This window comes from Setaria viridis, chromosome 8 (assembly GCF_005286985.2).
Source record: "Setaria viridis chromosome 8, Setaria_viridis_v4.0, whole genome shotgun sequence".
NCBI lineage: Eukaryota > Viridiplantae > Streptophyta > Magnoliopsida > Poales > Poaceae > Setaria > Setaria viridis.
In genome coordinates, this window is record NC_048270.2 from 28105129 (window position 1) to 28131559 (window position 26431).

General features: G+C 47.5%; 2 protein-coding genes across 4 annotated transcripts; both read right to left on the bottom strand.

Moving 5' to 3' along the window:
- Nucleotides 1-4885: 4885 nt before the first annotated feature.
- LOC117866824 (uncharacterized) lies at nucleotides 4886-6003 on the bottom strand. The gene has a single exon (XM_034751109.2). It carries the CDS (start codon nucleotides 5911-5913, stop codon nucleotides 5062-5064), a length of 852 nt encoding a protein of 283 aa, XP_034607000.1. The 5' UTR covers nucleotides 5914-6003; the 3' UTR covers nucleotides 4886-5061.
- A 15202-nt stretch (nucleotides 6004-21205) lies between these two features.
- Nucleotides 21206-25938, bottom strand: LOC117834733 (uncharacterized). Of its 3 annotated transcripts, none has more exons than XM_034714258.2 (13): nucleotides 25542-25938; nucleotides 24507-24599; nucleotides 24296-24412; nucleotides 23982-24206; nucleotides 23818-23900; nucleotides 23607-23707; nucleotides 23143-23266; nucleotides 22898-23052; nucleotides 22682-22818; nucleotides 22427-22597; nucleotides 22096-22320; nucleotides 21769-22002; nucleotides 21206-21667 (listed from the first exon to the last, which is right to left on the bottom strand). In XM_034714258.2, exons 1-13 carry the CDS (start codon nucleotides 25773-25775, stop codon nucleotides 21569-21571), a joined length of 1998 nt encoding a protein of 665 aa, XP_034570149.1. In that variant the 5' UTR covers nucleotides 25776-25938; the 3' UTR covers nucleotides 21206-21568. The 3 variants fall into 3 exon arrangements, with proteins under 3 accessions (XP_034570149.1, XP_072151801.1, XP_034570150.1); XM_072295700.1 differs by having other exon boundaries at nucleotides 24483-24599; nucleotides 25542-25598; XM_034714259.2 differs by lacking the exon at nucleotides 24507-24599 and having other exon boundaries at nucleotides 25542-25936.
- Between the last annotated feature and the right edge of the window lie 493 nt (nucleotides 25939-26431).

A 26431-nucleotide genomic window follows, 5' to 3' on the forward strand; every position in this document is an offset into this window, starting at 1 on the left:
TGTTCGAAATTTAGCATGGTTCCGCTGTAAAAATCTCACAAAATTTGGCCAAGTAGAACTCAAGTTATGATCAAATTAGTAACTCGTTGTTTGCTGAAAATTCTGGCTACACAGTGGACCAATTGCTGAATTTTCTTTTTCGACTATCTTAGGATCAGTTTTGGTCCGGTGTCATAAAAGCAAAGTTGTAGATAACACAGTAAGCAATATAAATTCTGGTAAAGTTTCAAGATTTTTGGATGAGTAGCTTAAGAGTTATGATCAGTTTAGTGGTGCTCAGTTACATAAATTCCAGATTTGACAGCAGTTAGAAAAAGTCATTTTCTGCAATCTTAATGATGGAATCTGCGGAACCGCATGATAATAAAGTTGTCGCTCACTGATATGTTCATCTCCTTTCAAAATTTTACCATTTTTGGAGGAGTAGTCTAGGAGATACGAATTTTCAAAGTCGCTACCCAGAAGCTTGACAAACTTTGCCGGCCACTAGTTAATGGTCTTGTGCTTTTCTTGTACTTCTACACACTCCGCTCAGCTAGAAGTTATCTATCCTTGAGTCAATGGTTATGTGAATGTGAATCCTTCAGCTTCTCTTGAAATTGATACACTTTTTATCCTGATCCCCTTGATCTCCATTTTCCTAAATTTTGTGTTCTCCTTCTTGTTCAACTAAACATAAATACATAAATATAGAGCATGACCACCTTAGTTAAGCATCATGAGTGTCATTGCAGCATTCATGCATCGCGTGTTTACATTAATGCACATGCATGAGTGTCGCATTTCCATTAACATGTCATACGCACCTTGTGGATCTTTGGGTTGACTAACAACGTATGCATCATAACTTGTGGCAGATTTCTATCTCTTTTCTTGTCCCTCGTGCTATTCGGGTTGCAATCCATGATATTCTCTTGTGGTGTTGTTGTTCCATATCCTATGGTGCCGCGACGGAACCTAGGGCTTCGTGTGTGCTACAGACACGCGACTGATCCAATAGGAGCGCGCTGGTATCTAGGTGCATGTGAATGCGACTCCATTAGAACCTCTTTTTCACAACCCGAATAGTCGTCGTAGTTCTCGGATACCTCCACTGACAGATAATGAGTTTAGCGGTGGGACACAAGGCAAGCTAATATGCATCCCCACATGTGCACCTTTCGTTCATATGCATGTGCATCATATTCTATGCACATCAGCATGAGCATAAACATATGCACCGTCAGCTATGCATCATAAATTCTGCATCATCCCATTGTCGCACAAGTCATCCCCTGTGCATTGTCATTGCAATTATACGACTCATGGGTGCATCAAAACATCAAATTTAAGTCATTAGACCATAAGATATAACATTGTGTCATTGTCCTCATATCACGATGATATTAGCCTAAAGCATCACTGATTTGGTCAAAACAAGCATGTTTTCCCAACGGTATTGTGCAACTCCCAAATTAAGTAAACTTGAGCAAGATTGTTCTAGAAATCCCATTCAAACACCTATTTTCATGCAACCCCACTTACTATCTGTAAGAAATCCTTGTAAAGACCCCATCGCTTTTCCCACCCTTGTTTCTCATGATGCGATCTCTGTTCTGAAGTACATGCACACCCTTGCCTTCTCATTTTCCCCATCGCCACAGTGAAGTCTCGAGAATCCGTTTGACCCCTATGTATCCGTGCACCACCTGCTCCGTCTCGCTCCATCACCCTACCACCTTTTTCCCCCAGCTGCTGATCGCCGCCTACGCACACGCCACCATGGCCTCCATCACGTCACCCAGGGCATCCCGATGCCAGCCACTACCGTGCCACGCGCAGTCACCACGCCATCGCCCTGCCGGCCCCTACCTTCTTGTGCAAGCTGTCACGCACACCGCCATTGCCGCACCACTTCTGGCCGTTGATAAAGGAGCACCTCCAGGTGACCCCCACCACCCAAAGGCTACCTCAGCTTTAGCTGCACAAATCCACCGCTCACGCTTCCCCCGACTATCCCTCTGGCGTGCAAGCTTCCCAAACTCCGCCGCTTGCTCCATTCCTTGGCAAACTCCTTCTCCGCCTTCCCTTGGTGCCACAAGGAAGAGCCACACTCCTACCAATGCCAATCCAAGAAGCCACCTGAAGCTTATCCGCTTAGCTTCCGGCGTCAACCTCACCAAAGTAGAAGCCCACAAGAGGACTCCACAAGACTGAAGATTGACGAAATAAGGAAGATTCGATCCCATACCGCCACCTATGGCTTGTTTTCTGGAGACGTGCGATTTAGATTGTTGGGTTGAAGTAGTGTTGTACACCTGCCTTGATGGTCTTAGCTTTTTACGTTTTTGTTACTCGGCCGCTTCCACATGAGCAACGTTGAGATTGTGTGGTGAAACAAACCTGTGACTTATCTTTTCTAAGTTTGAACATTGAAGAACTCTGGCATGCTCTATTTGGGTTTCTTTATGTAACACACATTACATCCCATTGAAAATTCTAACTAATAGCACTCTCAGAATCTCGGGAGGAGATTCTTTTAAGGGGGAGGGCTATAACACCCCAAGTGTGAATTCCGTACATTAACCCTCGATCGTAGCATAATCACATTTATCATGGTAGATTATAATGCATTCTTCTTCATGTGATAATAAAATGTGGTTCTTAAAGCTCGTGGAAATAGTTTTTAAAATGAATTTGTTTTAATATAAAAAGTTATAGTGTTGGTCGTGCTTTAAAACTTAGGATAGAGCCAAATTCACAATTTGAATAAGAACTTTAAGTTAAGATTATTACTAGTGCTTTAGCACTTAAAATAAAATTACTGTCTGAAAACTAGCACTTTGCTAAAATCCAGAGCTATTTATCTTTCAAATGAAATATCCTTTGAGCTCACAACCTTTATGAAACCTGTAGAAGAGTTTATGATCGGCTGTAGTTTGAATTTTAGCAAAATCTAAAAAGTTTGGGGCTGTGCACGATTGAGCCCTGGCGTGCTTGCTGCCCTGACCTGCTTGCCTGCTAGCGACGCACAGCAGCCAGCAATCACCGGCAAGCCACGATGCTGCCACACACCAACGACCACGCTTACACGGCCCCCTCGCAGTCAACCCCGCGCCCGCCCGTACCCTCGCCATCCCGACTGCAATGCAGTGAGTGGCTCCTAAGCCTATTGTTAATCAACCTCTGGCACTGCTGATCACTACTCATTGACCGGCCTGATCAGTGCTGACTGGCTAACAGCTGACTGACTATGCGCGGTTGGATAATGATACGGTAGCAGTGGCTGCTCAAGGTGATGCGTACGGCTTCTAAAATACTACTGTACTACTAGACAACCGATGCAAGGATGGACATGGACGACGGACGGCAACCCGGATCCACCACCGGCCGTGTGGGCCCCACGCAGCGCATCGATCTCTGACCGCCGGGTCAAACCTCCTCCCTCCTCTAAAACTAAAAGCAGGCTTGAGCGAGCGAGCAAGCAAAGGAAGCGCGCGTATCCTGCGATTTGGGCGCCCGCATGATCTTCAGATGTCATTTCCTTTGAATTTTTTTTTTTTTGATGTCCCCCGGCCTTTCTGAACATACTCCGTAGCAGTAGTGTGTAGCGCACGTACGTCCATCACCATCAGGCAGGCATCACCAGCTGCACGTGTGGTAAACGGGAAGGGCTCGGGGAGCGACAGCAGTGGCAGGGTGGCACCGACGGGCGGGGCCCCCCCTTTTCTCTCTGCCCTCGCGTCTGCGTCCCGGGCCCGCCTGCCAGCAGCACGATGACCGGAGGACGAGCGTGGGTGGCCGTGGCATCTCTCCGTCTTCGCCTTGCCTCCTCCTGCTCGACCCCCCGCCGATCCGCGGCGACCGACGCGCGCCCGGGCCCGGCCCAACCGGCGGAGTGAGCTGGAAGTCTCATGCAGTCATGCGCCGGCCAGGCCCCCCTTCTCGAGTTGTTTACCTCGGCGAACGTGCTGCCCCCTCGCTCCCTCACTCTAATCTAATCTGGTCATCGAGCTCGTGCCTCGGGCTAGCTAGTACTAGCTCTCTGATTAGTGCTGTGTGCTCGCTTTGGTTTGACCGTGGTCAAACCAGCTGGGGGCGGGGGGGGCCTCCACTCCGCTAATCCTCCAGGCAGCTATAGCTAGCTAGCTCGCCCCCGGACCACGCCAAGGCATCTCCTCATGCCCTGGTTGTGATGTAATAATATTCGCGTCGAGTCTTGTTTCGCCTAGTAAGCCGTAAAGGGAGATGCCTGATCTCCCAGAGATTACGCCATGGCCGGGCACCCACCGGGGCATATTCGCATCTTACTTATTCCTAGCTTCCTCGCTTGCTGCCAGGAGGAGCGCCGGCAGGAGGAGACCGATCGAGGGCGGGGGGGATATGATCTGGGTGGCTTAGCTTCGGATGAGGATTACCGGTCAGTTCCTCCTCCGAATCGACGATTCCTCCTCCGGATTGATTGCTCTCTCTCTCTCTCTCTCTCCGCCTAACTTGATGACCGGAAGATACTCCACTCTCCACCGCCGCTTCCTTGTTCGCTTGTTTGTTTGACCCGTCATCACCGGCCGCTTCGTTGCGTGCCACCTGCACCCAGCAGGCTGAGTGGCTGGCCGCTGACGTCACCTGCCCGCAGTAATCCTGGACGGGCTGTTGAAGGATGGTCGGATCCGAGTTCCAATCCGCCCAATGGCTGCGTTGGTCGTTGGAGAAAGATGGAGAGGGATTGGTTTGGGCGCGCTCTGATTTCGCCAGCAGGAGGTAACGGTAATGGCTGCCGCCCAGTTCCGTTCCTTCCTGTTCCGGTGGGCGAGCGCCGCGGCGGCACACAGGAAACGCGCGGACTTTTCCGGGCATGGGAATTAGCGAGCAGCTAGTGAGTGTGAGGCGCGCACGCGGAACGGCGGAGGAAAATCTGTCGGCCACCATCAGTCCATCGCCCCCAATTTTTACAGATTTCATTAGCACCAAAATTTTTTGTTGTCTCCCCTAATTACAGATGAGGACGGACGCCGGCGAGGCGAACCAGCCGCCGGCGCCGGCGCCGTCGGCTACCTAAGCTACCGGACCGATCAACCCTAGCTAGCCGGAGCACGCAACGGCGCTGCCGCCGCTGCAGGTGTCCCGCCGGCGCCGGCTGCCGAGGCGCCCGAGGAACGGCAGCGCGCGGCTCCTCCTGCGCTCCGGGGTGGGCGCCGCGGCGTCGGGTGAGGCGGCGGCGGCTGCCACCACGACTTCCTCGATGGTCTCCAGCTTGGGCGCCCAGCGGCGGGACTTGCCGTACCCGACCAGCTCCTCGTAGTCCTTGGCGAGGCGCGCGTCCCCGCGCAGCACGCCGGGCTTGGCCTCGGCCGCGGGCGTCTCGTCCGACGCCCCGCCGCATCCGCCGCCGCCGACGAGGAAGTCGTCGGAGAACTTGATCTGCAGCGTCCCCGACGCGGTGCGGTGGAGCTCGAACGGCCGGCCCTGCTGCTTGCCAGCGGCCTTGCCGGCGGCGCCCGCGGTGGAGAGGAGGAGCAGCAGCGAGGAGGCGAGGGAGACGAAGGAGAGGACGGAGCGGAAGAGGTGCGCGGGGAGGAGGAAGTAGGCCTGCCCGGGCTGCAGCTCCTCCCCGGGCGCCACGGCGGGGATCTTCTCCCCGATCAGCAGCGCGTCGGCGCGGCACACCAGGTGCCGCGGGTGCTGCTGCATCAGCTCCCGCGCCGTCACCGGCGGCGGGTACGCCCGGACCCGCCCGTCGCACCCCACCAGCCGCACCACCTTCGCCTTGCCATCCTTCTCCGGCGGCGGAGGAGGGAGGAGGGACGCCGGGTCCTCCTCCTCCCGGGGCGGCGAGGGGCAGGGCGACGGCGACGGCGGGTGCGGGAAGCAGGACGCCGCGGCGCCGGGGGCGTGCAGGTGAAGCGCGGGGACCAGCGACTTCCACTGCCTCATGGCTGTCGAGCTGAGGTCCGAAGAGGAGATGGGGGAGGGGGGAGAGTGGAAGAGGGAGACCAGGAGCAAGAAGAGGAGGTGGCGGCGACGAGTGGGGTGGTGGGTATAAGAGGCAGGAAGGAAGGCAAGGTGGGGAGCGTGGGGGCACGGGGGGCCCACCGGCGTGGTGGCAGGTTTGACACTTTGACCGGCGGTTTTTTAAGGGGCCTCGTCGTCTGGATCTAGCAGCTGGCTCGCCTGGCTCTCCGTGACTTTTCCTTTTTTCTTTTTTTTTCTCTTCTCTTTCTCTCTCCTCTCTTTTCTCTCTCTTTCCAGGGCACTGTGTAGACTTCGATTTTAAAAAAAACTGTGTAGACTGTAGAGAGAGAGCGGGGGCGTGTGGGTTGTCGACGTCGTCCGTTCAAAGATGCGAGCGAGGCTGTCAGTGAGTCGGTGCCCACGTGTGGGTGGGGAGCGGTCGACCAGCCACGGCCACGGGCCACCAGCTCGGCCCGCGAGCGAGATGGCCCGGACTCGGGTCGCCGGCGCGGCGCGGCGCGGCACGGGAGGGACGGAATTGGAAACCTCTTGGGCGGGCCAGTGTCAGTGGGTGACTGACTGACAGATGACCACGTATGCCTCGGACAGAAATTTCTTTTAGAGAGAGGGAGAGGGGGAGAGAGAGAGAGAGAGAGAGAGTATTGACTGGTGCCCACGGGCACACGAAAGGGAGACGGGAAAGAGTTTGACCGGCTGCCGAAGACGGGGAGATGATGATGGACTGGTCGTCCGAGATCTCGGCACCGATCGATCCACCGTGCTGGAATTTTGAATTCTCCTTCGAGAGCGCCGTGGAGAAGAGGAACCAAGACGTCATTTGCTTAAGACTTTATCCGTTTTATCATCAGTACTGTGGTTGCCGTTGCTCTACTGAACACAGTATAAGAGCGCTCCTCGTGGATATGGGAATGTTTGAGTTTCACGCCCAGAATTTTGGTAATGAATAATGTGTTTTCGAAATTTTCACCCACTCACGGTATGCAATCTACTGAAACGTTCCTAGCCATCCACCGAAAGAAGAAAAAAGTGTTACAGCCTGGAGCCAGGGCGGCTTTACCGGCCGAAACCTACTCCTTTTCCGATGGATTTTTATTGCTTCGGCAAACGCTCATGGAATTCTACGATTCTCAGAGGATGGTAACGCATTTTGCAGGGGTTGTTTCTGATGGGGGGCTTTACAGATGTACTAGTACTTAGCATGATGCATAATGCATATCATTGGGGTAACGCTCGTGTCTGCTGGTGCTGTTCTAGCGTTAGTGTCTGCCGAAAAAGGTGGAGGTCCGGTGCGGACTTTGCCTTTTCGCATTTTTCTTCGTCCATGTAGAAACTTCCCGCATGCCGATCAAATTGGTTTTTTTCCTGGTGCCATGCATAAGAACTCCCTATGCAATGATAGAAGTGGCTTTCCATTGCTCACGCAGTTTCTCCTTGTGCATCGGTCCAGATGGTCTTCTATTAGCATGCACAACAAAAAATTTGTTTCTGGCGATCCAACTAGCTTTCCGTTGGCACACATGAGAACTTTGTATGTGTCGATCTCGCTGCCTTTTTCTGTTGGCATGAACAAGAACTTTGTGTCTCTCGATTTTGCTAGCTTTTTTTCTGTTGCCATGTATGTGGATATGAGAATTGTTGAGCTTCACTTTGTATGTTTGGTAACAAGGATACCATGATTTTGAAAGTTTGACACCTTCATGGTGTATAATCTACCGAAACGTCTCTAGCTATCTGTCAAAGGAAAATAAGTGGTTTTTGCCTTAAATTTTCCACTAACCGTGGTGGCTTCATGGCTTGAAGCTTACTCTTTGTAATGCATTTTTCTAGGCTGTGACTCACTAGAGGGGTGTCTAGAGATATATTTAGTAGTGATGTGATAGTGCATATCATAACGGTGATGTCTTGTGTCAGCATATATTGTTCTAACACTAGTGTACGCTGAAAAAGACAGAGGTTTGTTGCAGATCTCGCCTGTACATGTTTTATTTTGAGTGCGACGATCCAACTAACTTTTTGTTGAAATACATAGGGACTTTTGTGCACGTTGATCCAATTTGCTTTACGTTGGCGCACATACGAACTTCTTGTGTGCCGATCATAGTGCGTACAAGAAGTTTGTGCATGTTGATCCTACCGCATGTCCGTTGTCATGAACGAAAACCTCGTGTGCGTCAATCCTACTAACTTTCTGTTAGCACACATAGGAACTCCATGCATGTTGATCCTAGTGGCTTTTTGCTGGCACAACAATAACTTCGTTTGCATCGATCCTATGTTGGCACACAGTAAAACTTTGATATGACTAGCTTCTCTACGTGCATGCTTATAAATTATGTCTATGTGTGATTCTATTTTTTTTAGGTTAGTCTATGTGTGATTATATTTTTTTTTTTGAGGTCAGTCTATGTGTGATTCAATTCAATCCAAGTGGCTTTTGTTGTCACATGGAAGCTTCTTCATTTGTGTTTATTCCTATGGTTTTATGGTAGCAAGCATAAGAACTTTGTGCATGTCAAAGCACCCGAACTTTGGTCATCTTCTCTACTCTCCACTCCACAGTGATTAAATTAGAAAATACTATATTTCTAGAAATGCCTCTCAGAGCTAATATGTTATGTGGTACCCCAAAGAGCCGCTATTATGAGTATCTAATTACATGAAGCGGTAGTCTTTAAGGTTGCTTGTATTGCAATTTGCAAAAGATAATAAATGGATAATAATTAAGAAGTCGAAATACTACATTGAATGGCTTTTTATTAGAATGGATAACAAAAAAATTCTAATATGTTGATCCAACCAGCTTTCTGTTGGCACGTACAAGAACTTTGTACATGTTGATCCTGCTAGCTTTCTATCTGCATCCATTGCATCATATAGAGTTCTACTCTATTCGGAGGGTGGTAGTGCATTTTGCTATGCTTTGTCTGATCCAAGGGGATTTTAGAGATATACTTGGTAGTGATGTGTTAGCGTATATCACAGCGGTAACACTCATGTTCATTCCTATTGTTTAGATGTTAGTATTGCTTAGAAAGGCAGAGATTTGTTGCGGATCTTGCCTCTTTACGTTTTCCTTCAAAGTGGAGGATCCAACCAACTTTTGGTCGACACACATAGGGCTTCCGTGCGTGTCGATCCAACTTGTTTTATGTTGGCGCACATTCTATGGGCCAATCTAAGCGACTTTTCCGACACCACGCATATGACAACTTAGCTTCATGTGTGCTAATCTACATTTCTGTTGCCATGCAATAGCTCGTGCATCGGCCCAAATTGTCCCCCCTCATTGATATGGGTCTCTAGTTGCACAAAATGGTAGTTTTAAGTGAATTACAATTTGAACAGAGATAAAAAAGATATTAAGAAATCGAAGTACTACACCGTGAGCCATAAGGCAGCAAGTTTTTTTTTTCCTAACGAGAACAGCGTGCATGGTACCAGGAATACAAGTACCACGTAGGAGTACACTGCACATAGTATATATAATAATCTTATCATCATTCCACCGCTGGGTAAAACCTTCTAGAACAACGGCGGAGCTCCAAACCAAAGCAAGCGAACAACCCCCTCTGCCCCCACTACGCCGTCGACACCCAACCGCCAACGCACGCGGGTCCAACTAACTCCAACTCCAACCAACAGCAAAAGCGGACCGGGCCGACCGATCGAGTAGTGTGTACGTGTAAAATGTGTGCTGTGACTGTGCGAGTGTGTGACTGACTGACCGGCGACCATGCGCTCGTGCTGGTAGCTCAATCACTCACTGCACGCTTGCAGCAGTCGGGTCCGGGGCCCCACACGCCGCTTGCTTCCAAAACATTCGTCAATGAGCAGTGAAAAAAGGCTGGCTGGTTGTTTGTTAGGTCGGCGTTCGGTCGTTGGGCCGGCGAGCCCGCCAATCATGCACGCCTCACTCCCGCCAGTCATCAGGTCGGTACCAGCCTGCTTCGATGTGTGTGTGTTCAGCTTCAGGGGGTGTTTGGATACTGGGTGCTAAACTTTAGCAGTGTCACATCAGATGTTCGGATGCTAATTAGGAGGACTAAACGTGAGCTAATTATAAAACTAATTGCAGAACCCCTATGCTAATTCACGAGGTAAATCTATTAAGCCTAATTAATCCATCATTAGCAAATGGTTACTGTAGTACCACATTGTCAAATCATGGACTAATTAGGTTTAATAGATTCGTCTCGCGAATTAGACTCCATCTGTGAAATTAGTTTTGTAATTAACATATATTTAATACTCTTAATTAGCATCCAAACATCCGATGTGACAGGTGCTAAACTTTAGCACCAGTTATCAAACACCCCTTCAGCATGGGCACTGGTGGTTGTATCATGAAAACTGAAGGTTCACCCAAACCAGCCGTCTTGGCAGTGGCAATGGCAACTCTTGATCACTGTCGCGTAGTAGCTCGTCCCCGTGAAGGCAAAGGTTGGTCGTATTCAAAGGAAAGGGTCCAAGGTTTAGGTAGCGTTGTTATTGCATGTAGTGACAGAGTAGGAGTATACTAGCCATCAACGGAAGTGACACGAGGAAGACTGCCATCTGATTGATAATTAGTATACTGATTCAACTCTCAGCTGGTGACGCCGTAGTTGGCAAGCACCTCATCCGGCGGTCCCTTGCTCTATCACCAGAGAATAAAATAAAAAGGAAATAACTATACACGATGACAAGTTTCTCTTGCAGTAGTTTGGATAATATTATCAAAATACAGTGGCAAGCATCTGCTCTACGGCTGCTCAGAGTCCTATCATTTTGGTTTTACCGGTGACACAGGGAGGTAGGGTTTTGGGTAGCACGTATGCACATGTCATCATGGATCTGATTTTAATTCGTTATTGGGTTTGAACAATGCATGTAAGCCATTAAAAAAAGGTCAATATGAAAAGCACACCAAGCAACATAGGAGTAACGATTTCCTTTTTGTTATCAAGATATCTTTTCTTTAACACCGCAGCTGGAATTAGAATGGAGGTCGTCTAGTTTGTTAGTGAAGTAGAGCTCGAAAATTTTATAACTGCTGCATGTACAGTGACTTGAAGAAAACCAGCCAGAAACCTTGACAGCACTAGGGCCAAGCCGGGATGATCCCGAAACGGCAAAAACCCACGAACAAAAATCTATCTCTTTATATTTTGTCGAACCGTGGGAGTTTATGCTTTATTGATCAACGTATCGGAGATGATTGGCTCGTCGATTGAGCAATGACCAAATGAGCACACGTATGACCTAATGCGTTTGTTGCTCAAGAGTTTTACTCGAGCATACACTCCCTCATAAGAAAATTAACACTACTAGAAAAATGAGCTTTCTTCCCGAAACTCAGTACCGATTGCATTTTCGTCCGATACTAATATGAGTATTAGTACCGAGCCTAACGGATAGTCCCCGAGGAGCTCCCGTGACCCCTTTTAGTACCAAGTGGATGCTCCACCCGGTACTAAAGGTCCTAAGGCACATTAGTACCGGTTGGAACCTCTACCTGGTACTAAAGCCCTTTAGTACCAGGTGGTACTCCCACCCGATATTAAAACTGTCCGCCACTGCCACCTTATCCTCAACCCCCGCTACCGCTCCTTCAATTCTATCTCCCTCACACATTCCTCTCCTTTGCCTCTCCTCTCCTCTTCCTCTCCTTCTTATCCTCTCTATCTCCCTCCCCTCTGCCTCCCCTCCCCTCCCCTCTCCCCTCTGCTCGCCCCTCACCGGCGGTGAGGAGCAGCGGCAGGACAAGGTGAGGCGGCGGCAGCGGGAGTGGCGGCGATGGCGGGCGGAGGGCGACGGGGCAGAGGGCGGTGGGGTAGGACGGGGCGGGGCGGAGAGCGGTGGTGGGGCGTAGTGGCAGCGACGGCGGGAGGAGGGCGACGGGGCGGAGGGCGGTAGGGCCGGACGGGCGGGTGGAGAGACGGAGGCGGGGCGGAGGGCAGCGGGGCCGGGCGGCAGGAGGGGGCGGGGGCGGGGACCGGCGGCCGGAGGAGGGGGGCGGGGCTGGGGGTTGCGGGCGGGGATTTTTTTTAATTTTTTAATATCCTTTAGTACCGGTTATTTCAACTGGTACTAAAAGCCCCCCTAATACCGAACTAACACCGAACTAACAGTACCGGTTGCGGAAACCGATACTAAAGGGGTTCCCAACAAGTAGTAATGACGTTTTTCCTAGTGTAATAACCAATAAATAAAAAGAGAGAGATGGCGCTCGCTCCCTCGTGATACAGGTACAGTGTCAAGTTCGCTTTTTTTTTTGTACCTGTATAATCTTAATCTTTTCTGCGTGGGACGCCCTTTTCCATCGTCGTCATGTCACTTTACGTTCACCAGTCCATTCAAATCGAGTGAACAAAACAAAAGGAACAAAAGCCTGGAAAGAAGATTTTTCAAACCACGGCACACTGTGCTGCTCTACGTCTCCAATACAAAGCCTTTTCCTTTTTTTCATTCAGCGCCTCGAGATCCCCCCAACCTCCTCTCCGTTTGACCCGCCGCGCGCGGCCCCCTCGCCGTCGCCGGCCTTTCTTCCCCGGCCCCGGGGCCGCGCGCACAGCGCGGCGCGGCGTCCCGGACCACACGTCTTTTCGCGCCCGCATCGAGAAGCCAAGCTGCTAGCAAGTGCGTGTAGTAGAAGCCCGCGGTTAAAAAAAAAAAACCCAGCTTTCTTTTTTACGGCGCGGCGGCGCGTAACACAAGGTGGTGAGTAATGCCCAGATGAGAAGGGGCTACTCACGCGAATGCATGGGTGTCCGTGACGGTAGCTGCGAGGAGCCTGCGACGTGACTTGGCGGGGGGCTGCCTGCACAAAACGAAAGGCCACTTTTTTACTGCGGAGAGAGAGAGAGAAAGAGAGAGAGAGGGAGAGAGGCTGGGCAGCGGCAGGGAGCGCGAGAACCCACGCACGCCATGGAAGAAGAGAGGATAGGTAGGTGGTGGCCGGCCGGCGCGCTCGCCGACGCCGCCGCGGTCTCCCCGGCCAGCGCCCTTTTTGAACGCCTTTGTCCCCGGCGGGCGACGACGACGACTAGCCTACCTTTTTCCAGGCCCCGGCCACGCCCACGGCCACGGCGTCCGCACGCGTGCCCCTCCTGCAGGTGCTGGATTGGATCAGCAGTGCTTTGCTTCATTTCCAAAAGAGAGCAACAGAATCGTAATGCTTGCTACTCGGTTGTTTGCCTCACTGGCCTCTGGATTATGTTCGAAATGTAGCGCAGTGTACTTTCTCCTAATCCATAGTTAGTACCATACTCCTAGTATTTTGTTTCAAGGAAAACCTATTCACGTGCAGTCAAACTTCCTGTAAAAAATCGACAACTCATGTTTTAGACCGAGCACAAATGTTCAAACTGAGGGAGATCTACCACTGGTGGTAACCTCGGTCGAGGGTTTAATTCAACCCTTTGCATCCATAGCAAGGAAAGGCGAACACAAATACCCAAACGAGTGTCACCCTCTGACCCTCGCACACCGACACACGTACGTACGTACACACGCACGCGCTGGCTGGTGGCCCTCCCTGGAAACCGTGCATTTTGCTCTCAGTCACACTCTCTCGAGCTCTGCAACTCTCTCATGCATCCTGCATTCCTGCTGCGTCACACGCAAGGAATCTATAGGTAAATCCACTCCAGTCTTTCACACTACTGCGTCCACGCGCGAATACATGTTCCTCGGCCCTCTAAACAAGTTTATCCTCTGCTTTTCAGATCCTCCTCTCTAGTCTCCTCCTTGCATTGGGCACTCCAAATTCAAACCCGTGTTGAGCCACACAAGGAGAGCTTGCTCCTCCCCAAGGTAGCAGGCCTTGCCAAGTCTCACACATCACAATGCCATTGCATGACGTACCTCACCACGAAGGTGAGCGAGCGTGTGCCAACCTTTTGTCTGTTTGCATTCCCTGTTTGTTCAACCAAGGCCAAGGAATCTTTTGCGTTACCGGGGAGGAGATCAGAGGGTGCATGTGATGTCTGTGGCAGGCCAGTCTCGGCTCAGAGTCTGAAACAAGGAAAAGGGTTTGATTGGCTACGTGCTGGATATAATTAAGATTTGGTTCGAGGTTTCGACGAGAGGTTTAAACTAATGAGATGTTGCAGATGGGAGATAAGGATAGGGGATTGGCCCTAGATAGAAGTAATTCTTTTTGTTCAGTTTGCAGGTGTTAATAACCAAGTGCCACCAGTAGGAATTTCACATGAACAGTTAAATTTCCGCAGAAGTCATAAGAACACCTGCGTTACAAACATGGAAGCGTACGTAATGATGTGCTGCATGAAAGAGAAACGGATTCTTCCTTCTGAACATGGAGTACATTGTTATTTAAAGCGTCTAAAAGAGATAGTCAATTTACTAGCTTTATTAAGTATATATCCATGTTATTATACACAACAGAGATAGGCAGATCGCTTCCCCAATGCATAGTCTAACACCCTTACTATTTGCTAGCTCTAAGTCGTCACAAAACCATTTTTCTTTTATGTCCAACACACCCCGTGCTTCTTTACACAGCTTTATCTTCTATTCGTACACTATAGCCTGACATTTCTATATACATAACTTTTGCTATATATCTAGATACTGGTGGAAAACTCACCTTTAGTCCCAGTTGGTAAGCCACATAGCTTCCGAAAAACCAACCGGAACTAACTATTTGGGACAAAAAGAAGAGGAGGAGAAGATAAGGGAGCGTTGCCTGCCACCGGTGGAGAGAGAGTGCTTTAGTTCCGGTTGGAAACACCAAACGGGACTAAAGAGCCCCTTTAGTTCCGGTTGGTAATTCCAACCGAGACTAAATCTTTAGCCATCGGCTGCCATCCGCCGTCGGAAGAAGTCCGTCGCGTAGAAGCTCGGTCCAGTTGCCGTCTCTGCCACTGCAGCCTGGTTCCGGCTGATTCACCGCGCCTGCCGACTGCCTGAGGATGCGGACGCGACGAGGAGCTCCACAAGGTCAAGTCGCACATCCTCTACCGGCCGCCGCTGTCCAATCGTCGTCGAAGCACCACCCGCTCGCTTGAAGCTTGTCGCCGCCATCTTCCGCCACGGCTCCGATTTTGGCCGCTGCCGTCATCTTCCACCGTCGGTGAGCACATCCCCGAGATCCCCTCGCTCTCCTCGACCGTTTTTCCACCGCAGCCGAGGCGCTTTCCACCCGAATCGCCGACGAGCCAAGTGCCAAAAACCACCGGTCGCCATGGCCAAAAGCCTTTGAGCTTTTGCAGATTAGACCGCGAGAACCTCTATACTTTCTTGAAGATCTTTGTGTCTTGGCAAATCTGCAGATAACCCCCTGAAGAGATAAGATCCTTTCAACCGAACCCAAGCCGTGAACTTTTCAGACCTAACCCTGCTCTTATCATATTCATGAGCGCTATTCACTGTGTCTTGGGAATATTCCTTGCTAGCCCCTGTTATCTACTGTTAATCATGATTAGGTCCTTAGAACCTTGTTTAATCCATATATTACACGTTTTAGCTCCGTTTAGCCTCGTTCTTGTTGCGTTAGATTCATATCAACTTAAATTATGCATTAGAAGCAGTGTTGATCATATTCTCCGTTTTGTAGTTTATTCAAAATATTAATATGATTAAGTACTTATATACTTGCTTTTCTAATTAAAATCTAATTAGAGTTCAACTCCACGTTTTCATAACTAATGTAAATTTGGCTAATGCTTATTTAAATAACTCTTCCAATTAAAAGCTAATTAGAGCTACACCTCAGCATTTTCATAATCAAACTCAATTTGATTAATGATTATTCAATTTTTTTCTAAATAAAAGCTACATAAGTTATATCTTGGGTTTTCATAATTAAATGTTAATTTAGCTAATATAAATATAAATATGTTTTTGAATTATAATTTGTTTAGTTCAATCCGAATCATAAAGCTATGCGTTTAGATGTCCTCACCTATGTTATTTTCCGAATAAATGTTTAATTTGTATAATTTATACATACACATTTACAAATAAATTTTGATTAAGTTTTATTGCGGCTCTTCAGATACTAATATAATTTGAGTTCATTCTAACATAAGGTGCTGAATAACCTTTACACATGATTTTATTGAGTTAAAATATATCTAGCACATAGTCTTTTGTTGTTTGATAATAATCTCTCGATAGCTTTATCTTTTCAACCATAGTTCCGTTCCTAGTGTTTCTTGCATTCGCGTGACCATAGAATCGAGCCCTATCCTTTAGTACACTCTTTTAAAGCTTTTCTTTTGTTTTGGTGTATTGTTCTTAGTTGTGCTTGTTTGTTTGCATGTATGTTTGTGCCGGTGATTGCTTCGAGTAGAAGGATCGCTGTTTGAAAGATTTGAAGATTAAGAGTTTTAAGAGAGCAAGAGCTGATGAGCAGTAAGAGTAACTTTTCATTGGATAAAGGCAAGTGTCCCTAACCATCCTTCTATCTATGCTTATTTACAAGATCACCATGTCATAATTGGAACATGAAGAACCACCCAGGAAAACAGTGCAACCACATGAACTACATGGCTCTGATCTTGGCTAATTAATTAGAAACTCTAGTTTGTGGTAGCTTTACATGAAAGGGGCAAGAGGGGGAGACAGGAGTTGGTGTATAGCCCGGCCCTCAAACTGATCTGCTCTATGGTAGCTTTGCAGTTTGAGAGAGGTTTATGCATTGCGCTGATCATGAAACCTTAGCGAGCTATCCTTACGAGAGAATCTTACGAGAGAATCTTTGTAAAGGCCTCGTAGCGTCCTATGCAGTCACACCTCAGTAGTGTGATGAGTGCCCAATCAGCACAGCATGGTTGGGTCTAAAGTTCTTCTGAACTTTTACGCGATTTGTGGGTAAAGATGTACAACCTCTGCAGAGTGTAAAACTAATATATCAGCCATGCTTATGGTCAAGAGCGGCCTGGACCCTCACATGATTAATAAACTTGAAGATGGACTTAAATCGTTATTCTGGCTATTTCTTGTGGCCTTGCTGAGTACCAACCATAAGTGTACTCACCCTTGCTTACTGCTGCTCAGAAGAGGAAGGTGTGTGAAGTTTTCTGAAGAAGATGCTGAGTTCTAGGCATACGCAACTCCAGTCGATTGCCTGTGAAGTTTGGAGCATTCATTTCCAGGATTAAGATGTATATCTTTGATAGACTCGTAAGTCATTATTTATATTTATTTACGTGATACTGTTACTGTTATTCACTGATGATGTCACTATATGTATGAAGCTTGATTCTGGCATACATATAGGTAGCACTTGATTTTGTTTTAAAACCAGGTGTGACAAAAGTTTCTAGTCACTTTGGATCCTTCTTATGGATATGGTTTAGAAGTGGATGACTAACTTCATTTTGCTGTATAGGGTAGAAAATTAGTTGGGTTGTGTTTTCTAAAATTTGAGGATAGTCTCAGTGCTCTCTTTCTGATGGTGCATCTCAAACCCTAAGCTGTACATGTACTACCCCCTTTTTTCCCACATTGTTCTCTTTGATGGTTGGTCTGTGGTTTTAGTGCTTCGTTAGAGAGGTGATTGATGGGATCATGGGTAATATATCAATGCAAATATGGTTCATGTTTGCCATTTTTTTCTACTGATTTAGTTCCTGCCTCATAAAAACCAAATGATGCAAGCAATATGTGCCTTTTGAGTTGAATAGATATTTTTTATTAGAGAGGTAAGCAGTTTTGGTGAAACTCATAAGGATTTTAATTGGTTAGTTATGTCTTTTATCAGTCTAATATAGGCAACTTGTGTCTGCATGGAAATATAACTTTAAAATATGGATAAATGGATCTTGTTTTGTTTGGAAAAATGTAAGGACTATAGCGGTGCAAATGAATCATAAATCAAATACACAGTTTATGAAATATAAACATTTTAAGATTGTCAAATTATGCCTTTTATGTCCTGAGTTATCTTTTTTTTTTTGCGTTTTGATGATGTGCCATCTTTTTCCACTGATTTAGCTTCTGCTTGGAGCTTTGTGTGTAAAGTAGGCTCATGCAAACCAATGGTGCAGCCAATCCCTACCTTTTGATCTTTGAATGCTTTTGTCCATGCTCTAAATTTGCTCATGATTTTTCAAAACTTTGCTTAGGAGCTTCCAAAAACACTGCTCATTGTAACTTGTTGAGTTGGACTTCCAACATATAAAATGCTAGAATTTAGATTGTGTGGGTTTTGATTATTTTTGCCTGCTCATTTGTTTTAATTTGCTTCTTTGTTCATTATAATATGCCTACAACTTCTAACAAAAATGCTTATTATGTACGTCAAAACATATAGTTGAGTGAGTTGAGTGTTGTGTTCATTCATTATGGGAGTATACTTTTCAGTTTTCTATGCAAATACACAACCTAAAATGTTCTCTAGCCTTATTCATTTTTTTTTCTCCAACACCTTCCTACAAGCTCTCTGATTGATTCATTTTTGGCACACTATATTTCGCAGGTCATCAATTCAAATGCAAAGTACAATATGTAATGGGAAGAAAAATATGGTGTGTACATTCGTCTTGGGAGGATCTGTTCTGCATGTGTAGTTTCTAAAATTGATGGGGGCAAAATGCTGAAAATAAGTAAGGCGTGCTCGGTTGAAGGGCTCGCCTCGCCTCGCCTTGCCCGCCGCGGAGAGCCGAATCGGCTCTCTCGCTGCAGCAAGGTAAAATTCGCCCCCACAGGCCCCGAGGTAGTGCGGCAAGAGTAGCAAACACGACTTCTTTTGCCCAGCCTGGGTAGGCAAGCAGCAGCAAAGCTACCAAGCGGCCCCGTAGTGTTACATGTTATGGGAGAGCTAGGTACATATTGCTACCGTTCTTATCACGCAGTTCTTCAAGGTGCAGTCATTTTGAGATTATATAGTCCAAATAGTTAGAAGAGGGACAACAGCAACAAATTGCTAGTTTCTTGTCATGCAGTCCTTGTGATGACATTAGGACAACCAAATTGCTAGATCATGTGTTGTATGATGAATCCTGTGTAATCTCTGAACAAATGTGCATATTGTGCTTACACTGTTTATCTCGGCAGTAAAACTGTGGGTGCTGCTGGGCACCGTGCTCTTCTTTGCTCTCGAAAAAGGACTGGCAGTATTAGTTTAATAGTATTTTCCAGAAGAGGAAAGTGGACAATAGCGAACAAGTATGGTTGCCAAAAAAAAAGTGGCCACGCGGCCAGCCTAATTTATGTACGTAGAAAAATCAAAATAAATAGTAATTTGAGATGGAGGGAGTAGCTTTTTGCCTTTTCTCTACCGCTTGTCATCTCTCTATCTTTCACGCAAATAAAATTAATAAATTATAACATGCCATCTCTTATATAGCTAGCTGAACCTGGGAGTACATTGTTTTCTTGAGCATATAAAAACAGTCAACTTACGTACGCACACGCTATTTATTATAGACTATATTATACATAGCTTCTCCGATGGTCAGAGAAGTAACCCTGAAAAATAATACGTACATGCATAGGATGCTAATTAACCTGTCGGCTTCACTTTTCTTAAAACGGTAATCCTGAAAATAGTAGTAGGAATTTTGATAACGAATTCACAATAATTGGGATAAAAAGGAGCATAATTTCAGCTAGTAAATTAAAGCACACCCTTCAGAGCCAGGGAGGAGAATATAGAGGACAATGAGGTGGACAGGTGGTGTTGATGTGCCCCTGTAGACTTTCACTTTCCCTGACGTCTCAAACTGCTCCACTGCACCAAACACAGTGCTGCACACAACGACCACTACTCGGACTGCAAATTACCATGCCATATCCTCGTTGCCATGCATCTGATTGCTGCTGAGTCCCGGCACTTGGCCTGTCCACACAGTCACACAGACACACGACGCATGCGCTCCTTGGACTAGCAGTGGCCCTCACCTCAGCTCGAGCCTCGAGGGCGCTGCTAGTGCTACCATGGACGCACGCGAGCCATGCAACGCGTGCAAAGCCTCCAACCGCATGCTGCAGCCACCACGGAAGACGACGACGGCAAGCGCCAAGCGCCAGTCAATTACCAAGGCGCACGTACGCCACGCCGCAGTCAGTCGCTGCGGGAACCGTCGCCGTCGTCGTCCGCACACCGACTATTCTTCCTTGGCACTGACAGTGACGCCGCCGCAGCCATGACCGCCGGGATGCAGCCGTCGGCATCCGTCGCTGTCACCCTCCATGGATAGCAGGCTCTGACTGGCTGTTGTTAGTCGTTGCCTTCGCTCGTTTTCAACTCCCAGCATCCGGTCTTGTTCACTGTTCGCTCCCAGCTGGTCCACGTTCCAAGGCATGTGCTTGGACTCGGAGTCAGAGCTTGCAATCTCTCCAGTTTATGGTTGATGGAGAGAGAGAGAGAGAGAGAGAGAGAGAGAGAGAGAGAGAGAGAGAGAGAGAGAGAGAGAGAGAGAGAGAGAGAGAGAGAGAGAGAGAGAGAGAGAGAGAGAGAGAGAGAGAGAGCGGCCGGCCGGACGACGACGTCCCTGCTCTGCATGGCCGGCCGGCGGCGCGGCGGCCAGGTCGCCGGTTAGCTGCTGGCCTGCGAGTCGTGTCGTAAAGCCCGGAGATCATCGTGTCGTTGAATACTGTCCATGGGATGGAACGGAGGACTAGGTGGCCCGAATAATTGACCGCTGCGGCGCTGTTGTGTTGGCATCCTCGTGTCAGGTTGCTGGCTGCGCTCTGCAGTGTGTTTCCACTTTCTCCAGATGCTTGTGGCCGGACGCGGCTGGAACGATGTTCAAACACTGTGGACGGCAAAGAGCGAGGGTTTTTGTCGTGTACTCTGTTCATTTCAGTTTGAATCTGGGAATGAATCCGCACGCCGCTATTTTTTTTCCCGCGCATTGGCACTGGTTTGTTGCAGAAAAAGAAGCCTAATCAGTCAAATTCCTTTTTCATGATGAAATTGCGAGCTCTCAGTGGAATTTCACTCCGTCCGATCGGAGCCACGCATGATTCGTGATTCGTGCACACGCCGCCCTTGCTTCCGAATCCTTCTGGGCTGCGCCAGGTGGTTTCCGTTACTGGGCTTCATATCCCTTCGCAGACTAAACTTTTGGCTTGGTGGTTTTCACAGGCCAGTTTTCCTCGCGGTCCACAGAGTGCTGGGCAAGCCCGTAAAGCACCTTTGCAGCCCAATGAAAATCTGGTCGCCCCATCCCAATTTTGGCAAACTCGCTGGTATACTCGATGGGCCTGGGTGAATATTTTAGTCCTAAAAAAAGGATTTAGGCTTTTCTTAAGCCCAGCACGACGCGTCCTCCCAGCCCAGAAATACTCAGACCATGCATGGGCTAATCAATGACATTCAAAGGGTAAAGTTTTCTGTTCCTTTTTGGCAAAAAAATGCAAACAAACAAGATGCATATCCTGCCTTTTGTCAAACTGCAAAAAAGAACTGCAAAAATACAAACAAAAAGAAAAGCCTATGTGTAGAATGATTGCAGCAGGCCAGCATACAGCCCATACACTGAACTAGAAGAAATGGCAGCCCAGCCATTACGATTCTGGAAGTTCAGGCAAGACTGGGTCCACTGGAACGCGAGATGACAACAAATTTCTGGCCTTTTAGGGGCCTTCTAATTTTCTGAATCTTGCTACGGTACATCTCTTTTCAGCTTGCCATGGAGACTCACTTCATGAACAGGTTGCCCTACCTGTGTATGCTGTCATTCGGCCCCAGATCATCGATTGGCGGCCGCTGTTTGTTGTGACCGGTGGCGGACTGGTAAGCCATCGCCAGTGCCAAAGCCTGTGAGGAAATGTGAGTCAAAGCATCACGGAGTCACCGTTGCTGTACCGACAAGTTTCTTGGTGTGGACATCTGATATGTTACCAGAGGAAGAAACTTACAATGTGGTCATGGTCAGGGGGAGCATATATGCCTGTCGTCACGGTGGTTCTTCTCCTTGTGCCACCTTTCGGTGGGTCCTCAATGGTCTTCAAGCCCGTTGGCACCACGACTACCGGCATACCAACAAGGTTTCCGAGACAGACGCGCTCCCAGTCGGTCACGTTGCCGATGAACGCGTCAACAGTGAAGCTATCTCTGACTTCGTTGATCAGCTTGCCCCGTGCTCGCTGCGCCTGTTCATAGGACGTCCAGGATAAAAATAATAAATCTCAGATCCCATGAATAAGCACTGGCAAATGTAGAGCTAAATTTGATTCATAAAGCACCTGTATATAGTCAACTGCTGGGATCAACCGTGCACGACGAAGCTCTACTGGCCATTGGTCTTGCGCCTCATAGTCATCGTCATGTCCTTCACGCTGCCAGTTGTCAAAATGCGCAAGCATATCGACATCCATCGTTATGTTCAGGATGGACTGAACTGATTCTACAGTGTAGTTTAACTTGAAAGGGACCAGCTTGACACCTTTAGAGGAAAGAACATCAACAACCTGGGTATGTTCACAACAACAAGAACAGTATCATGTTAGAGAAGCAGATCATGAATGACCAACCTCTAAACCACAGATCAATGAACAGACAAAAACTCTCTACTACCTCCATTTCAGCGTCATCAAGATAGCCAACGGTGAGTTTTGTGATGTCGACATGAAATGGATCACCCAAAGCAACCTCACGAGATGAAGGATCACCGGCATCCTTTCCACGAATTGCGTCTAGCACAATAGCACAATCTACTGCGCTCCTGCAGAAAGGACCAAGCTTATCCTGCAATTGTAGACTCAGATCTTCATCACTACAAAGAGTGGCACGAAGCACATGAAGTCAACATTGAGTTTTGCATGTAAATACCAAACTCTCAGATATGCTCATGACGTCAGTCCGTGCAACTGTTCCAAAAGTTGGGCGCAATGCTGTTACTCCACATCTAGCAGCAGGGTATGTTATGGATCCTGCAGTTTCTGAACCAATTGCAAATGGAACCATTCCTAGCGCAGGGCAAAAATTTAGTGTTCAGAAAATATTTTATAAGCTCCTAGTTCACATACACACTTCATATAGACTAACCTGCAGAGGTGCTAGCCGCTGGACCTGCTGATGAACCAGTAGAAAATTCCTCAATGTTCCAGGGATTTCGTGTCCTCCCGCCAAACCATATATCATCATAGGCGAGCGAACCTGTAACAAGCTTGGCTACAAGGACGGCTCCAGCTGACTTAAGTCTGAAGGACAATGGCAGACATGAAAGGTAATTTGCACTGATCTCACATGATAGCTTGAAACATGATGCATAACCTGAAAAACGAACAAACCTTTTGTACACAAATGCTTCCGTATCGAGAACTTGGTTCTTAAAAGTCCTTGAGCCCCAAGTGGTCTTGTAGTGTGGTACTGCAATTATATCTTTCAGGCCATATGGAATACCATGCAAAGGACCTGGTATCAAGATTTGTCAGTTTTGACTTTCAAGCATAACATTGGGCATGAAGTAATAACTTGTAGTTTGAATACCGCAATAATCATAATTAGAGCTACGGAGAAAAACATGCATAGTTAGCCATTTGGAGAAAAAAAGGCACTTGTTAGCATTTTTCTCCACAGATTCTCGGGCAGTCAGGCTAATAGTCACATGAGAATAAAGTAAATGTGAAATTATGGACTCTGCAATAACATGTACTGAGATATTTCCAATGAAAGCAAAGTGAAAAAGATAGACCAAAGATACACTTAAAAGTGAAGATAATATTTTGAAATCACAGGCTGATTAGTTATATACCAAGATATTTTCCTTGTGCCAGCAAGTCATCTGCCTCTTTTGCTTGTTTGTATGCTAAATCTTCAGTATAAGTAACAACAGATTCAAGAACAGGATTGTACCTAATAGACATATAAATTGTTACATTATTAAAATAAGATAATCGTGAGCCACATGTCGTATTCACACAAGTCCTACGAAGAATGCATGGAAACTAGGAACGCAGATGGACCTCTTTAATCTCCTCAGAAATATATTCGTAAGTTCACGCGATGTTATTTGCTTTGTCCTAACAAGCTCCCCGAGCTCAATTACCTGACATAAATATCTTTATTTTATTCAAGAAGGAATGAATTTGTATAACCAATGTGCGACAAGATGGTTCAGAAAACTGACCGACATAAAGGCAATATCTTCATCATTACTTGGACGATGTACTGCAGGCGCACCAGGGTAGTTAAAAGTTCTAGTCTCACTTATAATGCTGTCGCCACTCCATGATGATTTGAAGAGTAGAACAGAAGGGTTATGTAACCCACCATTCTCCGAGGCGACCAATTTCCGATTTTCTCTGAATGCAGGTACATTAAATTCTTTTGCACCATCTTCCATCTCACGTAGCTACAAGAAGCAGAGCAATGTAGATTAAACAACAATGTCAACATATCAACTTTGTGTAAAGGCTATAAAAGAGATCAATTCGAATTTACTTTTGAATCGCTGAAGAAATTTGCATCAAAGTACTTCATAGAATCCTTTAAAGCAATCACATCGCTAACTGGTTCTTTCTTCAGAACTTCTGTTGCAGAAACAACTCCCTTTGTGTCCTGAAGATGAACAGATAAGATGATCCAACAGTTCAGAATAGGGTACACTAACAGTAGTGGATTTAGGTACCTAACAGTAGAAAAAAAGTCGTGCCTTCCAAATCTTGTGGTATCTGGAAACAAGAGTATACGAATGACACCTCGCATTGTTTGGTAAGGGCAGCCATGTACATTTTGATGGCCATGCCTGTGTTCCACAATGAATGAACAATAAACTTAGTTAGCTATGTGCCCCTTGAACCCTGTAGTTAGAATTAGAAACTGCACAGGGCCACTTGTCATCATCAGATTTGGCGCATGACTTCTGGAACACTGATTATTAAAAAAATGTGGTCGTTTGACCGAAGTGGTAGCAACACTTGGCTAGTACTATCAAACGGGTAATCACTTGCATGGAACTACGAAATACATAGCATGATTATTTTCCACCAATGGAAACTGCCCCATTGGCTCAAAAAACTTCATCAGTACAATTTTCAGGCAATGGATATACTAACACATTTGGTTCCAATTTGTATCATAATGCTACCTGGCCCGCCCCTGCATACCTCCAGTCAGCTACTACTTATGAAACAGATGCGCTGCTGATAAGAAAATTTAGCACACCAATTAAAAAGCTATCAGGCCCAACAAATTAAGTTTGTAATAGCCATTGTTGTGGTCCATGGCACAGGTAACTTTGACCGCCGAGTTTGTCAGTTTCTGCGAATTCGAAAGCTACGCAGACACGAGGTGCCAAAATGCTTATAGCTGGCACACCTCCATGGTGGCCTCCGCCGAGTAAGCCGCCATAAACGGCGCAGTATCATTACTAACTAATTGGAACCAATCATTGGTGCCAAAATTGTTGCAGGAACAAGGTCTTGGCTGAACACTTTGCTAGCGGAAGCATCGTTGTTGATTGAGCAGAGTATGGTCCGATCCATCTCGACCAATACAGTAGAAACTGGAAAGGTTTAAGAGATCTGAGAGCCCCGAAAGGCTGGCGGCCACGGGAAAGAAAGATCACGGCTTTCCTCGTTAGTTGGGGACGCCAGAAAAAGAAAGATTTTCTTTTTTCGCGAGGGCAACCAGAAAAAGATCGATCACACGATGGAGCAGAGCCTGAGGTCGAGGACTGACGACGTACCATGGCGGGCCAGGCGACGGCGGTCCTGGTCCTTGTCCTGATGATGCTGCCTTCTCCGCCCGAATCCCCTTCTGCTGGTGGTGCTGGAGGTGCCGCGGCGGCGGCGAGGGCTGGTGTCAGGATGGCGAAGTAGAGGAGTGGGGCGGCAACGAGGTAGATGAGGAGGCGGCGGCGGCGGTGGTGGGAGGGGGAGTGGGGACGTGGCGGCGGCCGGGGAGAACGTGGCGGCCGCATGCCCGACACCTGTCGCCCTCACGCGAGCGGGGTGGGGGCGGAGGAGAGAGAGAAGGGGGGAGGCCGGGAGGGCCGGAGGGGGCAGGCGGTGGCCGGGAGGGACTCGGGATGGGGCTCGCTGCTCGCAGTTGCAGCTTGCTGGTGCTGGCTTGCTGCCTGACTCTTGGCTGCTGCGGAGGACTTTTGGTTGGCTGGTCTGGCCCACCTCAATGCGTGCGGAGCGCAGAGGAAGTAGAGGGCAGATGGTGACGTACTGACCTGGCCGCTTGCTTTTATCCGGGCTGCCATTTTCTGCAAGCACTGCCGTTGTTTTTACTTTACCGGCGGCGGATTGACGTTGACGCCATGTTTTCTGATGGTGCGTTGTGGACTTGAGGTGCATACTGGTGTGAACAAAATTCGTTTGGCTGTGCGTTCTCCGTGGAGTCGAGTTTTAGAATACACAAATTAGTTTCGGTTTCCTATTGTAACATATATGATCTCTATACACATGTATGCGTCGAGTATGGGATGTTTGGATCTTTAGTCCTCACTAAAATTTATGTTACATCGAATATTTGGAGGCTAATTAGAAGGATTAAACATGAGCTAATTATAAAACTAATTACACAGATGAAGGCTAATTCACGAGACGAATCTATTAAGCCTAATTAATC